This window comes from Paramisgurnus dabryanus, chromosome 18 (genome assembly GCF_030506205.2).
Source record: "Paramisgurnus dabryanus chromosome 18, PD_genome_1.1, whole genome shotgun sequence".
NCBI classification, from domain to species: domain Eukaryota; kingdom Metazoa; phylum Chordata; class Actinopteri; order Cypriniformes; family Cobitidae; genus Paramisgurnus; species Paramisgurnus dabryanus.
In genome coordinates, this window is record NC_133354.1 from 14,817,836 (window position 1) to 14,844,711 (window position 26,876).

Below are 26,876 nucleotides of genomic sequence, written 5' to 3' on the forward strand. Positions count from 1 at the left end.
CAAACATTACAAACACACACAAATAAAGTCATTAATACAGAAACAACAAATAATAGAAAAGAACAGGGGGAGTTTCATATAAATACATTAAAGATCGAGCATAAATAAATGGTTTTAGCAGACTTCTTATTTTTTGAATTTTGGATGGATTTGATGTACTGCTCTGTCTACGCGAGATCTCGTGTTGTGATCTGGGCTGGTTTGTAAAAACGTCATAATTCAATGGCATAATAGGCGGAGACAGAACTAGGTATCGCGCGATCATCACGTGAATTTGTAAGACCTCATGGGTCCTCGTCACTTCAGCACGCAGACGCTCTGCAACAAATACAGAACTGGGTATTGGCGGACGGCGGAGTGCGGAGCCGTAACGCAGCGCAGCCGATCTGCAGCCGCTACGCAGTTGGTGGACACTGGGTTCCTCTGTGCTGCCGGGATGAAGTAATGAAAGTGGCCTTAACAGGACACCCTCGATGAGGACCAGGCTGGAAGCGTAACGGGCAGCTTGGTTCCGACGCGCCCCAGGATGGACCCAGTGTGCTTTGAGCGGCTGAGAACGGTTGGTTGATGCTTTCTGCAGTCTGGGAAATCGGAGCATTCAGGAGACGACTCTTGTTAACCTCCTTCATGTCTGTGAAACACAGCCAGAGGTGGCTTTCCAGGACCACCAGGGTGGACATCACACGAAGTGACGTCGTAGTGACTGACTGAAAGGGAATGAGACATTTTATCTTATATTCTTTACATGGAAGTCGCCATTTTGTGCCGCCATGTTACTACAGTAGGCCTAGACAAACAATCTGCTCTACAGAGCTCATTTCATCACTACGTGGTCACTACAACGACATGTTTGTCCTATAGTAGCTACTGTAGCTTCTCTATGTTTTTGTAGACTAAGCCGTTGGTTGCAATCCACAATCTCACTGCTAGATGCCGCTAAAATCTACACACTGCACCTTTAAATGTGCCATAGCATGAAAATCTGACTGTTTCCAAGTGCTATAATTGAGTCCTCAGTGCTTCTATCAACCTAGAAACCTCTGGAGACAGCGCTTGTCTTTATGATGATCTGGATAATAAAATCGCCCAGAATTTATAGTAAGGGACTGAACATCATTACTAACAAGTTTACATCACTTATCTGCTTATGTTGCATATGCAGCCTAAAGAATTGAGTCAATTATCAAAGGACAGTACAAAAATATCCCACCCTCTGTTATATAAAAGACTGTACAAGTGATTCAGCACAGAGTGGTACAGGAAGGACTTTCTGATCAGATCATCTCCATAATATTTTTCACATTCTTTTAAGTCTTTCAGGTATAAACTGTTACCCTTTTATTAGTTTTGTCATCAGAATTATTTGTTTCATGATTGCAAAATGTTTATCCAGAAATGTGTAAAAGTGTAAAAACTGTGATATATTGATTATGACTGGGTCTTTTTTCTAAAATGCTTTTTTTGTTTTTGATCTGTATTAGTTTTTAAGGTGGTATGGACAACATCTCCTCCTACTCGTTTTTCACTCTCACAGCTTTGGATGACTACAGCACATCCAGCCGGATCACTATATTCTGTTTTGCACTACCAGGCTATTTGTTGACTGTTTTTGTCAATTTAGTCTTAATTTTTATCATTATTCTGGAGAAAATTCTTCACCAGCCCATGTACATCTTTGTATGTAGTTTATGTATAAATGGATTATATGGTGCCACAGGATTTTATCCATCCTTTCTTTATTTTTTACTTATTGAAACAAATGTAATTTCTTTTGGAGATTGTGTCATCCAAAGTTTTGTCATTTTTAGCTATGCAGGAGGTGAGTTTACTAATCTGACTGTAATGGCATTTGATAGGTATTTAGCAATATGTCGACCGCTTTACTATCACACTGTAATGACTTCTGTCACTGTTTGGAGACTATTGACTTTTATTTGGATGTTTACTTGCCTTACTGCATTAGTGATGCTTCTGATGACTCTCAGGTTTCCATTATGCATGAATCAGATAGACAAATTATACTGTGAGACGTGGATCTTAGAAAGGCTTGCGTGCCAAGTCGATACTGCTCAGTTTGTGATGAGTGGAATATTTGGATGTCTTATTATTACTATGGTTTGTTTTGTGATTTGTTCTTATATAAAAATAATAATCGCTTGTAAGCACTCCGTACAAAACCACAACAAGTTCATGACTACCTGTTTACCACATTTGGTTGCTTTATTGAACTATGTGCTATGGTCTCTTATTAATGTGTCATATGTCCGGTTTGGAAGCAGCATTCTGCCTCAGGCTTTTAAAAACTTCATGTCAGTTTCCTATATGGTTGTTCCTCCTCTGGTGAATCCCATAATCTATGGAATAGTATTAACTCCCATTAGAACTAAAGTAATCTATGCACTACAAAGATTAAGAAGAAAAGATAAGGCATAAGAAGACATTTGAAACAATAAATTGATAAATTGTTATTAATTTCTTGCATAATTAATCTTTTGCTGATATAAAATTGAAGACAGGCCATGCATGCCTGAGGATTTATGATTGTTATGTTAAATATCAAAATCCAAAATATTATTATTGTGATCAGATTGTACAGTATACTGTAAAAATTTGTTTATCATTATGTTATAACAGCTATTTTTCTGCCATTAATATTTGTGTCCATGCTTTATACTAAAATATTGAATGAATGAATTATCTATCTCCTTTACTTCTTCCTAAAGAAATATTTAATTACCCAAATGCAATGCATTTGTTTAAGGACAATTTCTCTGGTTAATAAAAATAACATTGTACATGTGTGTATACATGTTTGTATTCATATCTAGCCTAAAATGACCTTAACAATTGTTTTAATTATTTTATTTCTTTGTATAGTATTAGGTTTTTTCAGTAAAAAAAAGGGCGGCACAGCCATGGCTCAGTGGGTAGCACTGTTTCCTCACAGTATTGTGCCCCGGCTAGGTCAGGTGGCCTTTCTATGTGAAGTTTGCATGTCCGACCTGTGTCAGCATGGGTTTAATCTGGGTACTCCGGTTGTGAGAGATAGAGGCATCATGCCAATTTAAACTGTGCCACAACTCCTTTTTGCAGCAGGTGGCACAATTCCTAAAACTGAATAGTGACACATAAATGCCTTTAGGTCTTAACTCTTATCACATATTAATTAGGGCACAGATTAAACACTGTCTCCCGGTTTCACAGACAATGCTTAAGGCAAGTCTAAAACACATGTTTGAGATGTCTGAATTGAAAATAACTTGCACGTACAGATTTTAAAATATGCCAGTACCATTGATTTGTCTCAAGATGCACACAAGTAACATATTTTTCTGATGCATTTTTATAAAACATGCATAAAAATCTTAATTTACCTAAGGCCTATTCCTGGCTTTAGCTAAGCCTGGTCTGTAAAACCAGGCCTGTATGTTTAAGGTAATATAAAGCCTACCTGCTCACATTGACATCAGGTGTCAGTATGACTGTAACTGTATATTGCCATGTTGATGTGTGCAGGTCAGGACCATTATTAAAACTGTGACGTTTGGGTTAGGTCAGACATTGTATGCCTGAGTTACATCAACTTCCTGTTTCATGGCGAAACATCTAAATTTGTCAGGCCACCACAGACACACCCTCCAACGAAAGTCAAGAAATTTGTAATTTATTATCCTAAAGTCTTTTAGTTGAGACTGATCAAATATTATGTTGATCTGGTTAAATCTCTTTGAGCAGTAAATCGCAGGATAAAACCTGGTATTTTCTGCTGCCTGTAGGTGGCGCACGGACTATCGTTGAATTTTGACATGTAGACGTTCATGCCATGACATGGGACAGATTGAATATTGTAAGCCTGAGTTAGAACAACTTCCTGTTTCATGGCAAAGCGCCGAAATTTCCAGGCCGCTACAGACACACCCTTTAATGAAAAGTCATGATCTCTGCAATTTAGCATCACAAAAGCGTTTAGATTAGACTGACCAAATATGATGATGATCTGATAAAGTCTCTAGGAGGAGTTTGTTAAAATATGAAGCCTGGAAATGACAAAATTTGCACACAAAATTAAAAAATGTCTGACTTCCTATGGGGTTTAGAGCTCTTGGCTCCAACAGACTTTTTTGTAGGTCTTGTGGTGATACATGATCCTAGCGCATTTCGTACCTGTTCATTTAACGTAGCGGGGGGGATAGCAGATCTTGAATTTTTGTAGGTGGCGCTATAGAGCCATTTTTACACCCCATTTCTAAAGCCTATACAACATTTAAATGTTGACACATTTGACACGTGTGCAACGTTTTATGACTTTTTGAGTTTGTTTAGGCCCTTAAAAATGTGATTAATTTAGTTATAAGGAGCAGGAAGAACATTGTATGCATGAATTACAACATCTTCCTGTTTCATGACGAAACATCACACTTTGCCACATCGCCACGGACACGCCCTTGAACAAAAGTAAAGATCTTGGCAATTTTCCATCTCAAGTCCTTAAGATCAGTTTGACCAAATATAATGATGATTTGATTAAATCTCTAAGAGCAGTAAATCATAGTGTAAAACATGGCATTTCCTGCTGCCTCTAGGTGGTGCTATGAATGTAGCTGAATATTGGCATTGAAATGTGTTCAGCCCAGGACGATTATTAAACATGTGAGGCGTGGGTCAGATTGGACATTTTAAGCCTGAGTTAGAACAACTTCCTGTTTCATGGCAAAAATTTGAAATTTGTCAGGATGCCATGGACACACCCTCCAACGAAAAGTCTAGACCTCCACAATTTAACATCACAAAGTCTTTTAGATGACACGAATCAAATATGGTTATGATCTGATTAAACAATGCACAATGAACTTGGCATGCAGGTATTTGCATCTGCTGGCACTGCCCCGTCACGTGGGTGTATAAGCAGCAGGTGCACATTATCAGCTATTTTCGATGAGAAAGCCCGGCCAGACTCAGCAATGGAACAGCAAACTGTGGTGACTGGACGTGACGTCTCTGTTCCCTTGCTTCAGGGTACGAGGGTTACATACGTACTTGAGACGTTCCCTTTCAGTCGGTCACTACGACGTCACGTTGTGACCGACAAATTGGGAATCCCTAGCTGACCCTTTCAGTGCCTGTGTAAACCTTTCGAATCCACTAAGGAGATGGAAAAAATTATTTACTGTAGGAGGCCGGTCACTACTTGTTCCTTAACACACGATAGTGAACCAGCTAACTGGGAACTGAGCTGACCTAACGGAGCAAAGAACGCTGTGGAAGCCACCCCCTGGAGGGGTAACAATGGTACATGATATGAACAACAGATAGGTTGACATAAATAGACAGTAATAAGACATACAGGGGAGACACAGAGCGGGCTCTGCTAAGGGGAAATGTGGGATAGTAGGAGGAACCCCACAAAAAAATACTCACAAAGAAACCTTATCCTACAGAAAATACTCACAAAGAAACCCAGCGTAGGGGACACAATGTGGAGGCCCAAGCCAAACACATAGGATTACAGAGAATACAGCTAACGAGAGGTTGACAGCCGATGCTCCTCAACATGAGCTGTCAAGGCAGTGGAGGTAGGTCAACAGAGGACTTACAGACTTTTGTGCAAGCCGACATGCAAGCCAGTGCTCAGTGTTCCACCAGATTAGGAGAAAACACGAGAAGAGACCGGCTTGACACGAACACTATAGAATCTAGTGAACGTGTTAGGTTTTGCCCAACCATCAGCTCTGCAGATGTCTGTTAGCGAAGAACCACGAGCGAGTGCCCAAGATGAAGCAACACTTCTAGTAGAGTGTACTCTTAAATTAAATGGGCAGGGATGCCCTTCAGTTCATAAGCAAGGGCGATAGTGTCTACTATTCAGTGAGACATCATCTGCTTGGTGACAGCTTTCCCTCTCTGCTGACCACCGTAACAGACAAAGAGCTGGTCTGAGGTTCTAAAACTTTGCGTTTTGTCAACGTACAACTGCAATGCATGTACAGAACATAACAAAGCCATGGTTGGTTCTGCTTCCTCTGGCAGCAGCGCTTGCAAGTTCACCCCCTGGTCTCTGAAAGAAGTGGTGGGAACTTTGGGCACGTAGCCTAGCCTGGGTCTTAGCGTTAAACTAGAGACAGCAGGTCCAAACTAAAGGCACAAATCGGTGTCAGAGTTTTCATTGTGAGAAACTTTAGACTCACAGACCGCAAAGGCTTGAGAAGGGCAGCCTGTAGGGCTTTCAGCACCATAGACAGGTCCCAAAGAGGAATAGAGGCAGGGTGTGAAGGGTTTAGCCTTCGGGCACCTCTTAAAAGCCTAATAACCAGGTCATGCTGACCCATTGACATGCCATTTATCGGGGCCTGGTGAGCGGATATCGCGGCAACATCGAATTTAATGGTGGAGGGTGACATCCTACCGTCCAACCAATGCTGAAGGTATGAAAGCACGACACGAAGAGTGATCCCCTCCATCTCCAGGTTGCCCGTCTCAGGGCCGCTTGGACTTTCATGGGCGGTTCCTCTGCACTGTCGAGATGTGATCCGAGGAAGTGGAACGGAGGCGGTCGCCACAGGACGCCCTCGGCAAGGGGCAGACTGAGGAGCCAATGTTGATGGACCCGGAGCAGCTTTCGTCCTCGGTGGCATGATCTAAGCGATCGCCTCAGTCTGCTTTTGGGTGGCAGAGAACTGTTGGGTGAAGCTCTCCACCGACTTGCCAAAGAGGCCAGTCTGGGAAACCGGAGCATTTAGGAACTTGTTTTTGTCGAAGTCCTTCATGTAGGCCAGACACAGCCAGAGATGGTGCTCCTGGACCACCATGGTGGACATCGCACAACTGACTGCCTGGGCGGTGATCTTGGTGGCCATAGTGCCAAGACTGTTGCCGTACGGAGTTCAGAAAGGGCAGGTGAGTCGTGTCCTCCCTCATGCAGGTCCCTCAAAGCCTTCGTCTGGTAAACCTGCAGCAGTACCATGGCATGCAGGATGGAAGGCACCTCCCCACAAGCCTGGTACGCAGCTGGCGTGAGACCGGATGACTGCTTACAAGCCCGCGAGAGAAGGGTAGGACGGTCATTCTGGTCATTCCGGCTCCACCGGAGAGAGAGGTAAGGGGTGATGGCTGAAACGGCCGCAGGCGGATGGAAAACGGGAGGGGGAGGTTGAGTCGACTCCAGCCCTACCACCTCTGCCGCCCGAGAGAACACGGCCGCCGTCTCCGGGTTGAACTCCATCACCGAAACCCGTCCTGAGGGAGGGAGGAAGTCTAAGTCGACTTTGGAGGCTGAAGCCCTGCATGGTATTTCAGAGGCCCCCTTACATGAATCTCCACTCAAATGTCAATATTTGCTAATGATCAATCCAGGGATTGTTTGCTGAAGACATGTCTTGTCATCATGATGATCTGGATGGAAAATTTGCCCAGAATTTATTTACAGTAAGTAATCATTAGTAATGACATCATTAACAACAATGTTACATCACTTTATGTTGCATATGCAGCCTAATGAATTGAGTCAATTATCAACAGACAGAACAAAAATATCCCACCCTCTGTTATATAAAAGACTGTACAAGTGATTCAGCACAGAGTGGTACAGGAAGGACTCTTCAGATCACCTCTTGAATATTTTTCACAAAAGTCTTTCAGGTATAAACACACATTGAGTCCTTTATTAGTTTTGTCATCAGAATTATTATTGTTTGATGCAGTTTGTAATCAAGATACTTTGTTTATGCAGAAAGAACGGAAGTTGAAAAATTGTGATAGCATTGATTATGACTGGGTCTTTTTACTTAAATGCTTTATTGTTTTTGATCTGTATTAGTGTTTAAGGTGGTATGGACAACATCTCCTCCTATTCGTTTTTCACTCTCACAGCTTTGGATGACTACAGCACATCCAGCCGGATCACTATATTCTGTTTTGCACTATCAGGCTATTGCTTGACTGTTTTTGTCAATTTAGTCTTAATTTTTATCATTACTCTGGAGAAAATTCTCCACCAGCCCATGTACATCTTTGTGTGTAGTTTATGTATAAATGGATTATTTGGTGCCACAGGATTTTACCCCTCCTTTCTATATTATTTACTTATGGAAACAAATGTCATTTCTTTTGAAGATTGTCTTATCCAAAGTTTTGCCATTTTTTGTTATGGGGGAGGTGAGTTTACTAATCTGACTGTAATGGCGTTTGATAGGTATTTAGCAATATGTCGACCGCTTTACTATCACACTGTTATGACTTCTGTCACTGTTTGGAGACTATTGACTTTTATTTGGATGTATCCTTCTGTTACTGCATTAGTGATGCTTCTGGTGACTCTCAGGTTTCCATTATGCATGAATCAGATAGACAAATTATACTGTGAGACGTGGATCTTAGAGAGGCTTGCGTGCCAAGTCGATACTGCTCAGTTTGTGATAAGTGGAATATTTGCATTTCTTATTGTTGTTATGATTTGTTTTGTGATTTGTTCTTATATTAAAATAATAATCGCTTGTAAGCACTCCGTACAAAATCACAAGAAGTTCATGACTACCTGTTTACCACATTTGGTTGCTTTATTGAACTATGTGCTATGGTCTCTTCTTAATGTGTCATATGTCCGGTTTGGAAGCAGCACTGTGCCTCAGGTTTTCAAAAACTTCATGTCAGCTTCCTATATGATTCCACCTCTTGTCAATCCCATAATCTATGGAATAGTATTAACTCCCATTAGAACTAAAGTAAACTATGCCTTACAAAGCTTAAGAAGACAAGATAAGGCATAAAAAGAATTGATAAATGAAACAAGAAATTTATTAGACAGGCTCTGCATGCCTGATGATTAATTGATTGTTATGATAAATACCAAAATACAAAATATGATTTTGTGGTCAGACTGTACAGTAAACTGTAAAAATGTGTTCATCAGCTATAAATCAGCTATTTTTCTGCCATTAATATTTGTTTCCATGCTTTATTATAAAAAAACATAATGAATGAATGAATTACCTCTGTCCTTTACTTCTTCCTAAAGAAATGGGTTAATTACCCAAATGTAATGCATTTTTTCAAGGATAGTTTTTCTCTGTTTAATAATAAAGAATATTGTACATGTCTGCGTACATTTCTGTATCCATCTCTGGTATGCAAAAAACTTAACAATTGTTTTAATTATTTTATTTCTTTGTATAGTATTAGGTCTTTTCAGTAAAAAACATTAAGAGGGCACAGTGGCTCAGTGGGTAGTAGCACTGTTTCCTCACAGGATTGAGGCCCGGATAGGTCAGGTTGCCTTTCTGTGTGGAGTTTGCATTTTCAACCTGTGTCAGCATGGGTTTAATCCGGGTAGCCTACTCCGGTTGCGAAAGATTTAAATGTCATGCCCATTTAAACTGAGGGGGAACGTGCCCCTTCAGTTTGTTTTAAGCCAAATTTATTTTTTCATTAGTTTGGTGGGAGTGTCAAGGAAAAGACTCTGATGCTCTATAATATTTCTTTTAATGTCTGTGTATGCAGAAATTTCTGTGAGCTGTGCACACTGTGCCTCCTTAAAAAAGAAGCATCCTTGCGAGGGCGCATATATAGACAGTTTCAGCGTTAACAACATAAACAAATGGCTTTCGTTGAACAAATGTAACTTTTGGTAAACACCCGCAAAGAATCAATAACAACAGAGTCTGTTTAAAGTAGTTTATTTCTGATAACAAGCTAAATAAAAAACAAGTAGAATAGCTAAGTTCAAATCAGCTAAAGCTTATCAAAAACTACACTGAGCTAAAATGTGTACTGTATAATGTATACAATGTTAACTACAGATCGGCTGCCAAACATCCCTTTACATAGCGGTGATCTATGATCGCCGTCTCCCCTCATCTTTGGGAAACCAAAACATTTGTTATTTTTTACTAGGTAGTTGTAATTTAGCCAGACCATTAAACAAACAGAGACCGTAAGTTAAAGGTGCAGTGTGTAACTTTTAGAAGGATCTCTTGCCAGACATGCAATATAATAAACATATCTATATTTTCATCTGTTATCAGAGGGCGTCAGACTGGGGGTAAAACCAGTACTGATTACCAGGGCCCCAAATGAAGAGAGGGCCCTTGAAAAGTCTGGAATATATTCTGGGGGTGGGGCATGGGGGCCCATCAGGACTGCCAATGCACAGGGCCCGAGATCTTGTGCAATGCCCCTGTCTGTTATGTTTTATTACCTTAGAATGAGACATTTTAATCTTTTATGTACAGCGCAGGTCCCCTACATGGAAGTCACCATTTTGTGTTTCTACAGTAGGGGGCCTATAGGTCAAGGTCATGGTTTATTTATATAGCACCTTTAAACAACACAAAGGTTGACCAAAGTACTTCGCAAGCGAAATCAACAATCCAAAACTTAAAAAATAAAATATGATAAAAATAAAACAGAACATCGATAATGTCAAAACACATTCATATATATCATATCACTAAAGCCTCTAGCATTTAAAAAATACATACAATATAAAAACCAATTATGAATAGGCCTGAGAAAAGAGGTAAGTTTTTATTGATGCTTTAAAAACACTTAATGTGGGAGAAGCTCTAATTGTAGAAGGAAGTGTGTTCCAAAGTTTTGGAGCATAGACGGAAAAAGGTGTATCTCCTTTTGTTTTCAGACGGGATTTTGGAACGCTTAATAATAGCTGGACTGAGGATCTGAGTGATCTCTGAGGAGAATAAAAACTTCTGATATATAAATAGGTGCAGGTCCATGTAGAGCTTTGAATACGTAAGTTACAACTTAAAAATCAATTCTTTGTTTCACAGGGAGCCAATGAAGAGAGACCTGTATAGGTGAAATGTGTTCCCTCTTTTTTGTCCCCGTCAAAAAATGAGCTGCAGCATTTTGGACAATCTGTAAACGTGACAGTAATGACTAACTGATTACAGCATACAAGGCATTGCAGTAATCAAGCCTTGAGGAAATAAAAGCGTGAATAACGGTCTCCATATCCCTAAAGCAAAGAGTTTGCTTTAACTTTTTAAGTCGCTTTAGCTGGAAGAAACTAGCTGTGACCACTGAATTTATTTGTTTGTCAAACTTCAACGCGGAGTCAAAGGTGACCCCAGGATTTTTAACAAAATAATTATTTTTTGACTGTAGGTGGCCCAACGTAACACTGTATTTTCAGTCTGCAGCTTAGATCCAAACAGGATAACCTCTGTCTTATTTTCATTCAACTGAAGTACATTTTCATTCATCCATTCTTTAATTTCCTTTAAACATGCTAGCAGAGAAAAAAATACCCGGGTTTAATGGTAAATAGAGCTGAGTATCATCTGCATAAATGTGATAGGAGATATTATAATGCTCAAAAATTGGAGGAATGGAAGCATGTAGAGAGAAAATAAAACTGGACCCAGAATCGAACCCTGTGGCACACTACAGGTAATTGGCACTGGGGATGATGAAAATTCTCCAGTTTCAACAGATATACTCCTTTTTGAAAGGTAAGACTCAAACCATTCTCAGGCTGCATCACAGATACCAGCCTCTTGATTTAATTTTTTCAACAGGATACGATGGTCCTCAGTGTCAAAGGCTGCACTTATACTTCTTAGATCAAGTAAGCACTCTTGCAGCAGCGTTTTAAACCAGCTGAAGCTTGTTTACCTGATTAGCGTGGCACCCCTCCAGGTAACGAGTTACAGTAGTTTATTCTTGACGTCATAAAAGTGTGGAAAAGCTTCTCTGCATCTGGTGCAGACAGCATATGGAAGAATGCTGTGCGGCAGACGTTGGAGATATGGCTATCGAAAGATAGATTGCTGCCGAACATCACACCTAATCTTGACTGTGCACAGTGCAGCCATCTATGGGCAACTTGTAATCTGACATATTTAGTTTGGAGCGATTCGGTTCAATATCAAGTATCTCTGTCTTATTGGAGATCAGCATAAGGAAGCTATTTGCCATCCAGTCACTGATATCGCTAATACAGTTTGTTAGCTTAGAAAACTGGTGGGTTTTGCTAGGATGTGAGGAGATGTAAAGCTGGAAAAATCATCTGCATAGCAGTGAAAACTTATGTTCTGTTTCCTGATAATGTCTTCAAGATGTAACATATAAAAGCAGAACAGGACAGGGCCTAGAACTGATCCTTGCTGTACACTGTATTTAACTGGAGAGTGACATGACTTTTCCTCATTAACATAAAAAGTGGTAGCAGTTAGTTAAATACAATCTTAACACCTGACCCCTGATGCCAACATAGTTTTCTAGTCTATTAAGTAAGAACCTTTAAGTTACACTGAACCATTAAGTTCCATCCAGATGCGTAACCCACAACAACACGCATGTGCCCAATGAAACATCTGTAGGCTACTTTACGAGCGAAAAAGACTCCACACGAAAGCACACGCAGTACCCTTTTAAAAAGTATGCAACTTTGCACCTATAATATTAGTAGTACCTCAGAAACACATATTGGTATAATGTACCTACATGTACAATGTACATATTAGGACCTTTTTAACAGATTTTTTCCAAACAAAATGGGACATTTATTATTTTTAACATTTGCACATTTAGAGGTTATTCCAATGTATTTTTTAAATCTTATAAAATCTCATTTAAAAATGTAAGAAATTCTTATAAAAATTGAATAAAAAATGTAACTAAATTAAGTTTCTAAAGAAAACACATGTACATGTATGTTGTATGTGAGTGGAAATAAATGTGAATGATAAATGCATGATAGATCCAGAATGAATTACGGTCTGTACAGGCCTTGATAAACTATCATCTAATATCATTTAGAGGTTAAAGGATACTGCTCCACTGACACTTGGGACAATTTTTTGACAATGTCTTTCTGACAGTGTAAGCAAATGTCATGTGTCTTAAATATCTCCATATTTGATAATGATCATTCCACGGATTGTTTGCTGGAGAAAGCTCTTGTCATCATGATGATCTGGATAATACATTCCCCCAGAAATCAGTCACAGAAAGTGACTGAAAATCATTAATAACAAGTTTAAATCACTTTATGTTGCATATGCAGCCTAAAGAATTGGGTCAATTATCTAAGGACAGAACAAAAATATCCCACGCTGTGTTATATAAAGACTGGACGTCTGATTCAGCACAGTGTGATACAGGAAGGACTTTCCAGATCACCTCCAGAATATTTTTCACATCCTATGTGGTTATTCCTCCTCTTGTCAATCCCATAATCTATGGAATAGTATTAACTCCCATTAGAACTAAAGTAATCTATGCACTACAAAGATTAAGAAGAAAAGATCAGGCAGAACAAGAAATTTGAAACAAGAAATTTTATAAATTGTTATTCATTTCTTGCATAATGGATGTTTTGCTGATATAAAATTAAAGACAGGCTCTGCATGCCTGATGATTAATTGATTGTTATGATCAATACCAAAATACAAAATATGATTTTGTGGCCAGATTGTACAGTGTACTGAAAAAAACGTGTTCATCATTATGATATATCAGCTATTTTTCTGCCATTAAATATAGTCTCCATGCATTGTACTAAAATTCCTTGAATTAAAAGAAAAACCTCTCTCTGTTTCTTCTTCCTAAAAAAGATGGGTAAGTGAATTACCCAAATTCAATGCATTTGTTCAAAGACAATTTTTCTCTGTTTAATAAAAATAATATTATTTGTGTCTGTATCCATGTCAAGCCTGCAAATAACTTAACAACTGTTCAATTGTTTTAATTATTTTATTTCTTTAGTATTAGGTCTTGTCAGTAAAACACTAAGCACAGTGGCTCAGTGGGTAGCACTGTTTCCTGTTTCCTCACAGGATCAAGCCCCGGATAGGTCAGTGGGCCTTTCTGTGTGCATGTTCTCCCTGTGTCCGCATGGGTTTATTCCGGGTACTAAAGTTTACTTTCACCCACCAAAAACATTAGGTGAAATGGAAATTCCAAATTGTCCCTACCCCAACTTGTGTATCTACTGTATTAACAGGTTCCTGCTATGAGTATAGTTATGCTGAATATTAAGGAATAAAAATATATGATATCTCTTACTTAATCTAAATTATTTATTGCAGATTGCATTTTTGTCATGTGTCCAGATGCATTAGTGTATATGACATTTAAATAAAAGTTAAAATTTGAAACAAAAAGAGTTTATCCCTGTTGTAAAAATTAAGTGAGTGTTTAAGCAATGCTATTTAAAAATCTGTGTCATATTTGAGCAGTACTTTTAATGTTTTATTTTTATTTGTACTGTAAATACATATACATTAATACAACAGTGATTTTTTTATAAATCTAGGATATCTTGTCCAGATGTGTTATGAATGCCACATTATAACTCAGATGACATAAATGTAATAATTGAGTGCCATCTTCTGGTAAAAACATATATGGCACCCATTTCTTCTGCATATTGGCAAGTCAAAAATATTGATATACATTTTTTAACTCTTAAAAAAAGCTTCACATTATTATTATTTTTTTTGTTTGTGTGTGTGTGTGTGTAAACTATAAGACCTTAAAGAGCACAAGGGTTGATGTCTCAAATGTGACCCTGTCTGTGAAATCCAGGCTAATGTCTAATTATGAGATTAATGGGGAGCATCAAAGTTTGATTTAACTCGGTGGTTTCACGTTCATTTCAATCTTTGACATGACCTTACTTAAATCAATATTAAATATATCAAGCTTTTATTTTTACAGAATGTTCTATATGTGGGATGATTTTTAACTTTTTTTATCGCAAAAATAAAAGACTAGCAAAAGAAAGGGTGGATAAAGGTGGATAAAACTAACGACTATTTGGCTCCTGGGAGTTCTGCCAAAGGATACACAATATGAATGAACCATGCAAGTACATAAACAAGCAAATTGTACTGTTTTACAAAGACAAATATGTTAATTTATTATTTGGTAGACAAGAATAATAGAAATGTGCATTAAAATAATAATTTAATGTTTGCACTTTTTACTACATATAAAGAATAATAAAAAAAAAAGAAGCAGGGTCATTTTTTTATATTCCGCCAGTTTTTATATTTCCACAGTTTTTCAGTGAGGACTTCTGAGATACCTAAAAAATGCTCGGGCCATCAGGACAAGCATGTGTTTTTAATCAGGTGATCATTCTATTGTTGATAATTTGTGGTGGTCTAAAACACATGATGGCACTCTACAGTGAATGCGACTCACAGTCACATTCTTTCTGATTATAGCAAATGCAAGGACAATATGTTCATTCATTCTTCTGCATAATTACATTTTAACTTAAAGTCTGATTGGAGTGAATTTAATTCAGTCACTCCTCCTACCAGAGTCACTTGCAAAATAAGACCCAGTCTGACCAGAACACAGAACAACCATCATCCTAAGAAATCAACATGAAACCTCAATGTATACTTCTACTGGCTCTCGTGGTCATCTTGGTATTGCACAGTAAGTTTTATATCCTTGCTTTTGGTGAAAGATTAGTAGCTTTGTGTAAACCTGAAATTATGATTCTTATCACATTTTTAAGCAAAAAAAAAAACAGCAATAATAAAACTTGCTATATTGTGATGTATTGGAAGTGACAGTATTCATGGATGGCAAAGGACAAAACAGCAAATCCCAGCTGTATTCCTCTAGATCACATTTGGCTGATTCTGTATGTAGATTGTTTTCATCTGTCTGCGTTGATCTGTGTGGAGCCAAAACATTTATTTTTGTCTAAGGCAAGTTGAATGAGGCTGTGTCGTTTCCCTGGGGCTGTGCAAGCATCAGTGGAGTTTGCAGACAAGGAACGTGTCTACCTTCTGAACTCTACTTTGGACCGTTAGGCTGTGGCAAGGGATTCCAGTAAGTTCCAATATTTATACATTCCAGATAAACACACACACACATATATCATATGCACATAAATATGACATATTGTGTGATATTCTTTACACATGAAGTAAATGATTACAAATCTATTTGTTTTTGATTTCTTCCTTGTTTTTTCCAGGTGCTGTGTATCACATTTTCTTTGAGAAGAGATTAAATCAAGCAGCGATTCTTAAAGATTCTATCATGTGAATTCAATCTTTCCTATAAACAATTGTTTTCAGTCTCTTCTTTAATTCAACACATGCCTAAATATTTGTGATAGTATGCATAATCAGATGCCTGAAGAGGAATCTGTCTTAAGGTTAAAGGTATAGCGGAAGATTTCTTGAGAAATTCCTTCTCCACTTTTAAAATAAAATGCAATTGCGCAACACTCCTGATTGAGGACCAATATTCTTGATGATCCACCCGAAAAAAGAAAATGCTCCGCAATACCTTTATTAATATATCACTTGTGTATAACACTTATTGTCATGTAATGGCACTGGTGATCTTTGGAGTAATTTTGATTAGATCATCATGTTTTAGGGATGCATATTGTTCATAACCTAAAACAGTTGTCTCTAGGCCTCTAAACTATAAAATGTTTTTTTTTCTTTAACAACACTGATAGAATAATAAACTTGCAGGCTATTGTTTACTTTTCTGTGAATGTGTAAAACCACATAAACACATGTAGTCACATCCTTGAAGACTTAATAAACCTAGTTTTCATGTGTTTGTCACAGAATGACCTATGTGTGTAAATAGATCATTTAATCTTGATGGTTGGCAGTTTGAAGCACCATTGACTCCCATATTATTTTTCCATATGGAAGTTGATGGCGTTTCAAAACTGGTTGATTCAAGCATTTTCATCTTCCTTTGTGTTCAGCAGAATAACCGAATTTATACAGGTTTAGAATATTGTGAGGGTGAATACATAATGACAGAATTTTTATTTTATGTGAACTATCCCTGTAACAAACATAAAACAAATGCACGTTAAAAGTATGTAAATATTAACCAGGTAAATAAATAAAAAATAATTTCTGAAGTCAGCTGCAATTGAAAAACAATACTGAACAGCAATTAGTAGTTGCTTATATAATAGGAAAAAAATTGTAACTGTACATAAACATTCACCTAGGAGTAGATGTTATAGGTGGATATTAATCAGCAACTGATTTTAATTATTATGTTAAACATATACATGTTAAGATAAAGCATAACATATAAATAATATAGGCTGCAAAAAATATATATATATTGATTATAATGTTTAGTTTCTGTGTAAAACGCCTTAAGACCCGCAAATAAAACAAAAATAATACATAAAATATAATATTATAATAAAAACTAACTGGCAAAGCACGTGATAAGAAGCGCATGCACCCCGCTGTTATTTGACTCTGTAACCCACGTGACCGGAAGTAAATACAGTTCCCCGACGCTTCCCGCGCTTGGTCATTTTCAATAACAAGCGTGAGTTTGATGTTGCAGGCATTCCCGATATGGATGATCTGTATTTAGACAATATTGACGAATTCATTAATGATCACAATAAGATCGTAAGTTGGTCTTTAATATGTAATTGTTTTTGTGATTTGACAAAGCATAACGCTTGTTATAACTGTATTAATAGCTTACTTAGCATGTGTTCTTTTAACGGTTGCTTCTTTTACACTCGTAACGTAACTCGTTTTCGTAGACTTATGTTAAAAAATTAGATCTCAGTCGGAGTATTTCGTCAACAAAGCAGATATGTTAGCATATCATAAACTTAACATAAGAATCAAATGGATCTGTCTTGATACACTGTCGGTTTGTATTTATTCTTTTAAAGGTTACATACAAATGGCTGAGTTTAACTCTTGGGGTCCATGTAAATACAGCCAAACAGTAAGTCCCGTCTTTTTAAACTGATGCTTGTTTAAATGTGAGTTATTCAAGCAGTTGATGATGCCCATGTGATATGCTGTAGGATGTTGTATCATTACTTGGAGAAGAAACGCACGGAAAGTTCAAAAACTGCCCTTCATGCCACCTACCTAGTAACTGGCAAGTCTGTCAAAGATGGCAACACGGTAAGGATTATAAGTAATGCTAATAATATTAGTGATGATGTGAGAACACATTGTTTATGTATTATTATAACTCGACAAGTAGTACATTGCTTTAGCAAAGTAAAGGTCATGGGTTTAATCGCAGGGTGCATGCATACTGATAAACGAAATGTGCAAATTGAATGCACTGCCAAATGCATAATGTAATTGTTTATAAGATGTAAACAGATGTATTTTCCTTGTATTATAGTGTCATAAAGTGTCAGTAGTACGTGAAGACAAGCTTGAAGGTAAGGTTGCCAGTTTTGCATCTATATGAGCTTCTCTGACCTTTCTTTTGCAGCAGTGACACTGGGTTAAGGGGCGGGGTTACTACTTTTTCCACATAATCGTACATTTTTGTATGACTGACTTCTTACGAACTCATACGACTTAGCTGTATGGTAAAATACAAAAAAATTCTTGTGATATCAGGTTGTTTTTTCTCCTTTTAAACAGCTGCTAAAGCAAAGATGGACGTTACCATCAGCGTGCATGTGTACAGTGTGCAAAGAGCAGAGCTTAAGGATAGCGCTCCACTTTACAGTACAGATTATGATGCTGTTAAGGAGAATATGAAAAACTGCAACAAGTATGTGGACGTTATATAGCCTTTAATACAACTAAAATGTTTGGGTACATCATACAAACCTTCTCTCAGGAACAAGCATGATTCTTGTGTTTTCCCTCAGGTACAGTGCTATACGTTGTGCTGCAGCAGTCCCTTTGTCTTCTGCAGAGCTGCAGAGAGCTCAGGAGTTGGCTTCAGTTTGTCCAGCTGAAAAGGAAATCAGTAAACCTGACCCGAATGAAAATACTTCTATCTCTAAAGCCAGTTCGAAGCGGCCTGCGGGCATCATGGGAATGTTTGCTGGCAAATGCGCTCCTAAGAGCCAAGAATCTAACAAGGAAGTTAAAACAGAGCAGAAAGATGATTCTTCCCTAGTAAGTGTGTATCTCTGTTGTTTGATGTAGATGGCACAGAAGATTATGTGTGAACGTTATTATAGTTTCATATGTTTTAGGTTGAAACGTCAAAAACCAAACCAACCTCCAAAACAAACCCCATGAGTAACTTTTTTGGGAAGTCTGCACCGAGTAAGTGCTCTTCCATCTTTTAAATGAACTGTCTATCACAAAATCAAAATGAAGCCTACAAAAATAAAACAAATAATTTTTTCTCTGTGACATTTAAGAAAAAGGGGACGAAAAACCCAGCCAAAGCATCAAAGAAGAGAAAGATGGCGGATCGACGGCATCTGCTGCTGTGAACACAAAACCGTCTCAGGTCTCTCCCAAGTCTGAATTTAGTGTTAAGGAGGAACAGCCTAAGGTGTCCAAATCTTTGAAGAATGAATCCCAAGACACTCGCAGGTAATGTTTATAAAATTGAAAGTTTTCACAGGTGTTGGTAATATTTAGCAAAGTATTTTAAACATTGTGGTAATACCACTTTCAATATAATGGTCTGATAATCTGTGTGTATGTCACACTTCTGTTCTTAGTCGATCACAACTAGGGCTCGGTATTGCTGCAAATTTGGAGATTTGATTCTTATTTGAATGGTTTTTATTACATTCTCTCTTATTCAATATCAATATTTCTGTAACAATACTAGATTTTCAGATATCGAATCCATATTTAATTTTTTTATGTAAATTGTATATACCAAAATATGACAACCTCATCTTTACCATCATTGCATTTGAACATGAAATGCTTCCACACATCAGACTTTAATTTTGCCGGCGCTGGCTCCATTTGGCTTTGATTATCTTCTTCCATGATCCTCTTTTTTTCCTTTTATGTGGAATAACTTGAAAGATAGCAACATCTTCAGGACAAGATGCAAAGTACAGTATTCACATCCCCTAAACTAAAGTAAAGCTTGTACATAAAAAATCGAATCAGGGATTTCCTGAATTGATATTGTTTCATTAAATTAAAGATCGATTAAAATAGGAAAATCTATTGTTTTTCTAAAATATTTCTATTCTAAATTGTATTAAAAAGTGCTTTTTTAAATGCTACATAAATAAATTTTTATTGAAATGAATGATCAATCGGACTGGGCATGTACACACTTGAGTTAAATAAACACATTTTTTAATCATTGTTACTGTACTAACTAGACACCTAAAGTGTAGCATGTCAGTTAAATCCTTGCTGCAAAAATGTAAAAAAAAGAAAAATCTAAATAAACTAGTCAGCCTCACAAACTGATTGGTTGATGCCAATCGATACATTGTTTATAGCGACCCAATAGTACATGGCCTTTAGTCCGTCCCTCCAGAAAAATGCGATTATGCGATCTCATGATTCAACGCATAATCAGCCATAATTTCATAATCCCAGCATTTTCGTAGCAAAAATCACATATATCTTAGGAGAAAGTTAAAAACACAAGCTTAGCCATGTTCCCTGTTGCCATTGGAATGTTATGAAGTGACGTAATTATGTGATGTGAACATCATAGAAAAGCTGTAAACAGTTTTTGCAGGTTCCCGCAATTTCATTGCATAAAATTGCATAAATATCCTGCATGTTCCATTGCATTTTTTAAGAAAACCTGCAGCAAGATCAAGGATTTTTGCCCGCAACAATTACAAAAAAACTCAGCGTTTTTCTGGAAGGAACGTTTAGTGATGCAAACGTTTGAAATTTTTATACTGTTTGTGATGTAGAATCTAGATGATTTGTGACCCTGCCTGTAAATAAAAAACCCTGCTAGTCTTTTCTTTAGATTTGCTGTTTTCTACATAAAATCATCATATATAATGTAAAGAAAAAAATTATCTAGATATTGTCTAAGTAAGGTCATGTCAAAAATTGAAACCATAGTTAAAATGAATGGTTTCAATCAAACTTCAATTCTCCTAATCTCAGAATTTGATTTTGAAACCTAAGCCTGGTTTTCACCGCCAGGGTCACATTTGTGTCTATAGTAACTTTAAAGGAACACTCCCAGATTTTGGGAATTTAGCTTATTAACCGTATCCCCCAGAGTTAGATAAGTCCATACATACCTTTCTCATCTCCGTGCGTGCTGTAAGTCTGTCTGACGCAGCCCCCGCTAGCTTAGCTTAACACAAAGACTGGAAGTAAATGGCTCCAGCTAGCAAACTGCTCCCAATAAGTGACAAAATAACACGAACATTTTCCTATTTATGTGATGTGAGTTGTATAGTCACACCGTGTACAAATAACAAGGTGATATGAGACACAGCGATCTTTTAACACTATACATACTGGGAACTATATTCTCAGAAGACTAAGCACTGCTACGTGGGCGGAGTGATTTGCACAATTCTGACCGAACTCTCTGCCCCTCAACAGGAGGCTTCTCGGGTGCTGCGAGCAAATCACTCCGCCCAGGTAGCAGTGCTTCGTCTTCTGAGAATATAGTTCCCAGTATGTATACTGTTAAAAGATGGCTGTGTCTCATATCACCTTGTTATTTGTACACGGTGTGACTATACAAATCACAACATATAAATAGGAAAATATTCGCGTTATTTTGTCACTTATCGGAGCAGTTTGCTAGCTGGAGCCATTCACTTTCAGACTTTGTGCTAAGCTAAGCTAGCGGGGGCTGCGTCAGACAGAGTTACGGGACGCACGGAGATGAGAAAGGTATGTATGGACTTATCTAACTCTGGGGGATACAATGAATAAGCTAAATTCCCAAAATCTGGGCGTGTTCCTTTAAATTAGCATAAGCTGATGTAAATGTGTGTTTGCTTTCAGTAAAACAAAACGCCCTGAGGTTCTGGACAGTGATGATGAAAACATTGATAGCCAGCAGAAGAAGAGGCGGAGGATAAAGAAGCCTCAGCCAGACAGCAGTGATGATGACGGTAGGGAAGAAGGACAAACAACAGGCTAAAGTCATGCTTTGTAGATTTGAAACAATCCAGATGAGGCTTTCTGTGACCGAAAACGAATAGGTTTCCCCTCTGGGCAGGAATCTGAATGAAATATTAAAATTGCTCTTTGACAAACAAAAGTTAATTCATAACATGCATTGCGTCTTATCCTTTTCATTTGGTTTCCCTCCCTATATATGTTTTTGTATGTATATTGTATCATATGTAAATAAAATGTCGCTGCTAACTCTTTTATTTCTAGTTGTGCCAGATTCTCCACCTGTGCCTAATGTACAGACTCCCAGCCCTAAAAAACAAGTAAAGAGGGAGCCTGTTTCACACCAAGAAGTAAGCGTCACTAACATTTTAATAAAAACAGTCCTGCAAATGACACTTTTAGGTCAAACCCCAATTTCTTTGCAGAGTGTGTTCTGAATTGTCACTAATTGTGTTTTGTCTCCTTCAGGAGAGCTCACAAGTGAAGAGGAGGAAGAGGAGGCGTGTCTTAAAGTCCCGCACATTTGTTGATGAAGATGGAGAATTTGGTAGGCATCATATTAAATATGATTTTTGGTCCACAATGATCAACTGTGGGGTTAAAAGTCTAAGCAGAATCATTTTATTCATTGACTTTTATGTATCCTTAAAATTTTATGCAACAATGCATCATGTTTTTGTTACTTTTGCTGCCAATTTAAAACACATTTATTTTGCTGGCAAAAACCTTTAATAATTTGATGCAATATTATAGAAATACACTGTGTGTTTGTGCAAGTCGAGCGCTGTTACTATTTATAGAAGATTTTTGTTTTTACTTTATTTTCATGTGGAAGACCACAAGCAGGAATGTTGGAGGTTGATTACTGTTAATGTGTTTGTACTTGGCATCAGTACTTGTCTTATATTGCACATTCCTTAATGCTAGACCTTTTTGTTCGGGAAAATACCACACAATGACATTTTGATCTGGATTTGTTACTGTATGGGGTACATTTTTGTTGTTTTTGTTTTGAATTGCATGCATGGCAGACTAGCCTCTAGAAATAAAAAAAAACTTATTTAAAATATATTGCCCCCATAGTCTCCTGACTTTAACAATTATCTAAAATCAATGGCATTGTGAGAAAATTGCTGCAGAATACAACTAACAAATGTCTCTGTTTTTCTAGTGACTGAGAAAGGTTATGTGAGTGAATCTTACTCTGAGAGTGAAGAATCTGAAGCAAACAGTCAAGTCAAAGACACAATCTTACCCAAGCAAAAAATTGGACATAAAGAGGATGAGAGAAAAGAAAAAAGTCACAAGAAAGCTGCAGCAGCTAACAAATCAACGAAACAGCCGTCCATCATGGGATTTTTCCAAAAGAAGTAATTTTTTGCCTTTATGAATTTAAGCACTTGCTTCGCAGTGATGCACTTTCACTGTATCCCTTGAACCACCTAAATGATAAGATTGAAGTGTATCTTTTATCTTATTGAAAGATTCCTCAGAGACATCAAGTTAATTTCGCCCAATATATGACCAAGCATCTTGCAGGACTTAAAGTTCTGTATCTAATGTGAATCTATTGCAGTAATACAGCAGTCCCGCTGAGCTAGCAGATGTTTTAAACACAAGTCATAACTACTGTACCAACACTTGACTGTTTCTCTGATGATGCTGTATTTGAAACGTTCCCGGGCTTTTGATGTTACCGAAAAATCAGAAGACTGTCAAACCTATTTTGTCATTGTCTGTGACCATTTTTCTGGATAATAAATCAACATTTATGATACTTTTCATCCCCTTGTTTTCTTGGAATATGTGTTGAAATTAGCCTGACCTTTACGACTTCTCAGGTTTCTACAATCTGATTTGGATCATTTAAAAAAAATATATATTTCTTGTTTGGTTCTTGTAGCTAAACATGAGTTGTTTTGTGCTCTTAACCTTGTACTGTATTTCAATGTGACATCAGTTTCTGGCATGATGGTTTAGTTGATCTTGGATATTTTGATTTATCAAAACAAAACTTACTGTGTTGGAATGGCATGCCTCTGGAAATACGTATCAAAATCAGTCAAAGCTCCTCTGATCCACTGCCACAGACATGAAATCGAACATTTTTGTGCCAAACCATTATTCCTCCATAAACTCCCTCTTTTTATCTGAGAAAAGGCTCCTAAACTTAGTATGAGTATGGCTTTGGAGTAAGTATTGTGTGCGAAGAAATTGAAGAACGTTGTGTTCTTTTCCAATATTGAAGGCATTGTGTGTGCGTGTGTGTGTGTGTGTTTGTGTACCTGGTGATTATCACGTTGGGGGGACCAGTATTTTTGTGACCTTGTAGGGACATTTTGATGTCCCCATGAGGAAACAAGCTTATAAATCAAGCAAGATGATGTTTCTTGAAAATGTGAAGTAGTAGAAGGGTTTCTGTGATGGTTGGGGTTAAGGAATGGGTAAGGTATAGGGGGATAGAATATACAGTTTGTATGGTATAAAATGCATGACGCTCATGGAATGTCCCCACAAAACATGGAAACCAGAATGTGTGGGGCGTGCGTGCGTGTGTGTTGCATACCACATGATATCACTACTTATCCAAATGCATTCAGTGTAGGAAAACTTTTCTGTTTGACATGTAGGTATTTTTTACAGGTATTGTGCCACTTTCTGAGGCGTCTGTCCTAAATAATTTATCCAACAGCCATTTAAAATTTGATGTGCATCTTGTCTCTGAAAAGTCATTGGTTTGTTTGATTGCATAGCTATTGTTAAAAATGTGTGTTGTTAGTAACTGTTTTCAACTTCACCTTCAGTCTATAGGTGTACTTGTTCTTGGAACCGCAATTATTTTTGTTTCCAAATAAAATGCGAATGGCTGTATGGAGAAATGTTAATTCATGAATACTTAAATCTACAGATAAATTGACAAGACACCTGATGCACACAGGATCTCTCATTGCGCAGAACACATATTTTGAAAAAGGAACTACACACATGATGGGCTACATGTTGTGATGAACTTCACATCGAGCGCCCTTGAAAAAAAGTCACCGGCCGTCACTGAAATGAACTACAATAAAGTAATAGGCAGGGGCGTCGGACTGGGGGTAAAACCAGTACTGATTACCAGGTCCCCAAAGGAAGAGAGGGCCCTCTGAAATATATAATGGGGGTGGGGCATGGGGGCCCATCAGAACTGCCTATGCATAGGGCCCGAGTTCTTGTTCAACGCCCCTGGTAATAGGCAAGTAAATAAGCGCCCCATCATCTTTTACTGTTGGTTATTACACAATATTTTAAAAAGATGCAACAAAGAAATAACATTGTTTTATCTATTTCATTTATTGGTTTTGGCCATTGTACGATTTCAATTGTATTCAGCTTTCAAAGCTACTCGGATGTGGAACGCATTTTCAGCCCAGGTGGAATAAATCAATAGGAACTTTCAAAATATATCAAGTGAACCCACATTATTGAATTCAAAATGCCCTTGAGGACTCTTTTTTTTTATTATTATTGTTTTACAATGTCTCTTCTCTTCATTTAAAATAGATCTGACAAAAGTTTTCTTCGGGGCTTTTGGGGGTTCTGTGTAGAAGTATATTGGAAAAACATGTTATTATGGATTTAAAGATGCATAATTGTTGTGTTTTGAATATTCCTTAATTTTCACATTTTTATTAGTTACTTATTGACGTGTTTTACTTTTCTACTTTAACCTATTATATAAAACTTTCTGGGTCATAGAATTAATTTATTAATTAGAAATATGCACTTCCACGATGTAAACTTGCAACGTGTCAGTGTACATTAAGTCAAGATGATTTGTCATTTTGAGTGTTTTATAAGCCTTCTTAAAGGTTTATTAAGTATAAAACAATTAATATAGAAAATCTGAATCTCTTTTCTCCTTTAAAGTAAAGGCAAATGAGAATTCTCCTCATGAGCAAGTTTTAATGCCAACAACACATCAAACATCCATCAGTGATTTATTTCTCTAAATCTCATCCTGCTTTTCATGCTCCTAAAGAATAAATCATTGTTTATTAATTGGGAGCAGATTTTTACGGTCATCTGACTGTATCGGTCTGAAAGTCACTTCTCTTTGTCAAAATAGAAAAATCTGCAAGACGTGATTGGAAAAGTTAGAGAATACATCACCTCTATAGAGTTTGATTTCTTATGTGCTATTTTTAGGGTGTGTATATCTCACATCTGGACGTGTCTTTTAGCTGTCATGTGTGAAAAACGTATCTGTTTCCAATTTTCCAAATTAAACTGTGTTTTTTTTGCAAATATCATTAAACGCATTGAAACACTATCTCTGTGCTGATGTTGGACTGAAAACAAGGCCTGATTATCTCTAAAACACTTCAGTTCATCATTCATCACCATGTCACATTAGTTAACCGCCCATATGACCCATCCATCTTGGTTTGTTCTCACTTAATTTGGTACCTTTTTTCATTTTTACTATTGTTTTGACAGTACATTTACATTGCTTACAGTGTTTCACCAATCATAATGTCAAGTGGGTTCAGCACAAGCAAACATTTCTACTGACATCCCACAGCTGCATTTTTATTAATCTTTAATTCAATTTTATTTCTGTAGCACTTTTTTACTATATAAAATAGTTGCAGAGCATCTTTAAAGCAAAAATATATACAAGTACAATACAGTACACATACTAGATAATGACTAGGTTAGATTATGGGACAATAGCTTGGATTTCACAAGCAGGGTCACACATTTTCAAAATGATGTATATAGTAATTACAATTGGTTTCTAAATTGAAATATGGCTGAATTTATGACAACTATTGAATTTAAACCATTTTAGAAAAGGGACACCCTATCATCATTTCATCCGAATAGATCCATCTTATCCTTTTGTTTATCTTAATCAGAAATGAGTAGTATGAGAAGACTCATGTCTGGATTGTTTACAGTAGAAAGACTGATCGTAGATGGATGAATGAAATGATCAGGGAACACAATTAGGCAATTACAGAAAAGCACCTATGAGGATTTCTGAAGTATTTTCAATGGCACATTTATTCATAGGTTACATGAACACCTTAATCAGCTATGAAA

At 37.3% G+C, this 26,876-nt stretch overlaps 4 protein-coding genes across 4 annotated transcripts; all 4 read left to right on the forward strand.

The window, feature by feature from the left end:
- Positions 1 to 1,494: 1,494 nt before the first annotated feature.
- LOC135776819 (olfactory receptor 2K2-like) lies at positions 1,495 to 2,433 on the forward strand. Its single transcript, XM_065287735.1, has one exon. The coding sequence runs from the start codon at positions 1,495 to 1,497 to the stop codon at positions 2,431 to 2,433; it is 939 nt and encodes a 312-aa protein (XP_065143807.1).
- A 5,393-nt stretch (positions 2,434 to 7,826) lies between these two features.
- LOC135776820 (olfactory receptor-like protein OLF3) lies at positions 7,827 to 8,762 on the forward strand. The gene has a single exon (XM_065287736.1). It carries the CDS (start codon positions 7,827 to 7,829, stop codon positions 8,760 to 8,762), a length of 936 nt encoding a protein of 311 aa, XP_065143808.1.
- A 6,520-nt stretch (positions 8,763 to 15,282) lies between these two features.
- On the forward strand, positions 15,283 to 16,843 carry defbl1 (defensin, beta-like 1). The gene is made up of 3 exons (XM_065287780.1): positions 15,283 to 15,408; positions 15,687 to 15,810; positions 15,959 to 16,843. The coding sequence occupies exons 1-3, from the start codon at positions 15,354 to 15,356 to the stop codon at positions 15,981 to 15,983; spliced, it is 204 nt and encodes a 67-aa protein (XP_065143852.1). The 5' UTR covers positions 15,283 to 15,353; the 3' UTR covers positions 15,984 to 16,843.
- Positions 16,844 to 17,243: 400 nt separating this feature from the next.
- On the forward strand, positions 17,244 to 23,565 carry pold3 (polymerase (DNA-directed), delta 3, accessory subunit). The gene is made up of 12 exons (XM_065286841.1): positions 17,244 to 17,390; positions 17,666 to 17,721; positions 17,804 to 17,906; positions 18,136 to 18,175; positions 18,384 to 18,516; positions 18,617 to 18,869; positions 18,950 to 19,022; positions 19,121 to 19,298; positions 21,672 to 21,781; positions 22,053 to 22,138; positions 22,257 to 22,335; positions 22,960 to 23,565. Exons 1-12 carry the CDS (start codon positions 17,334 to 17,336, stop codon positions 23,160 to 23,162), a joined length of 1,371 nt encoding a protein of 456 aa, XP_065142913.1. The 5' UTR covers positions 17,244 to 17,333; the 3' UTR covers positions 23,163 to 23,565.
- The last annotated feature ends 3,311 nt before the right edge of the window (positions 23,566 to 26,876 follow it).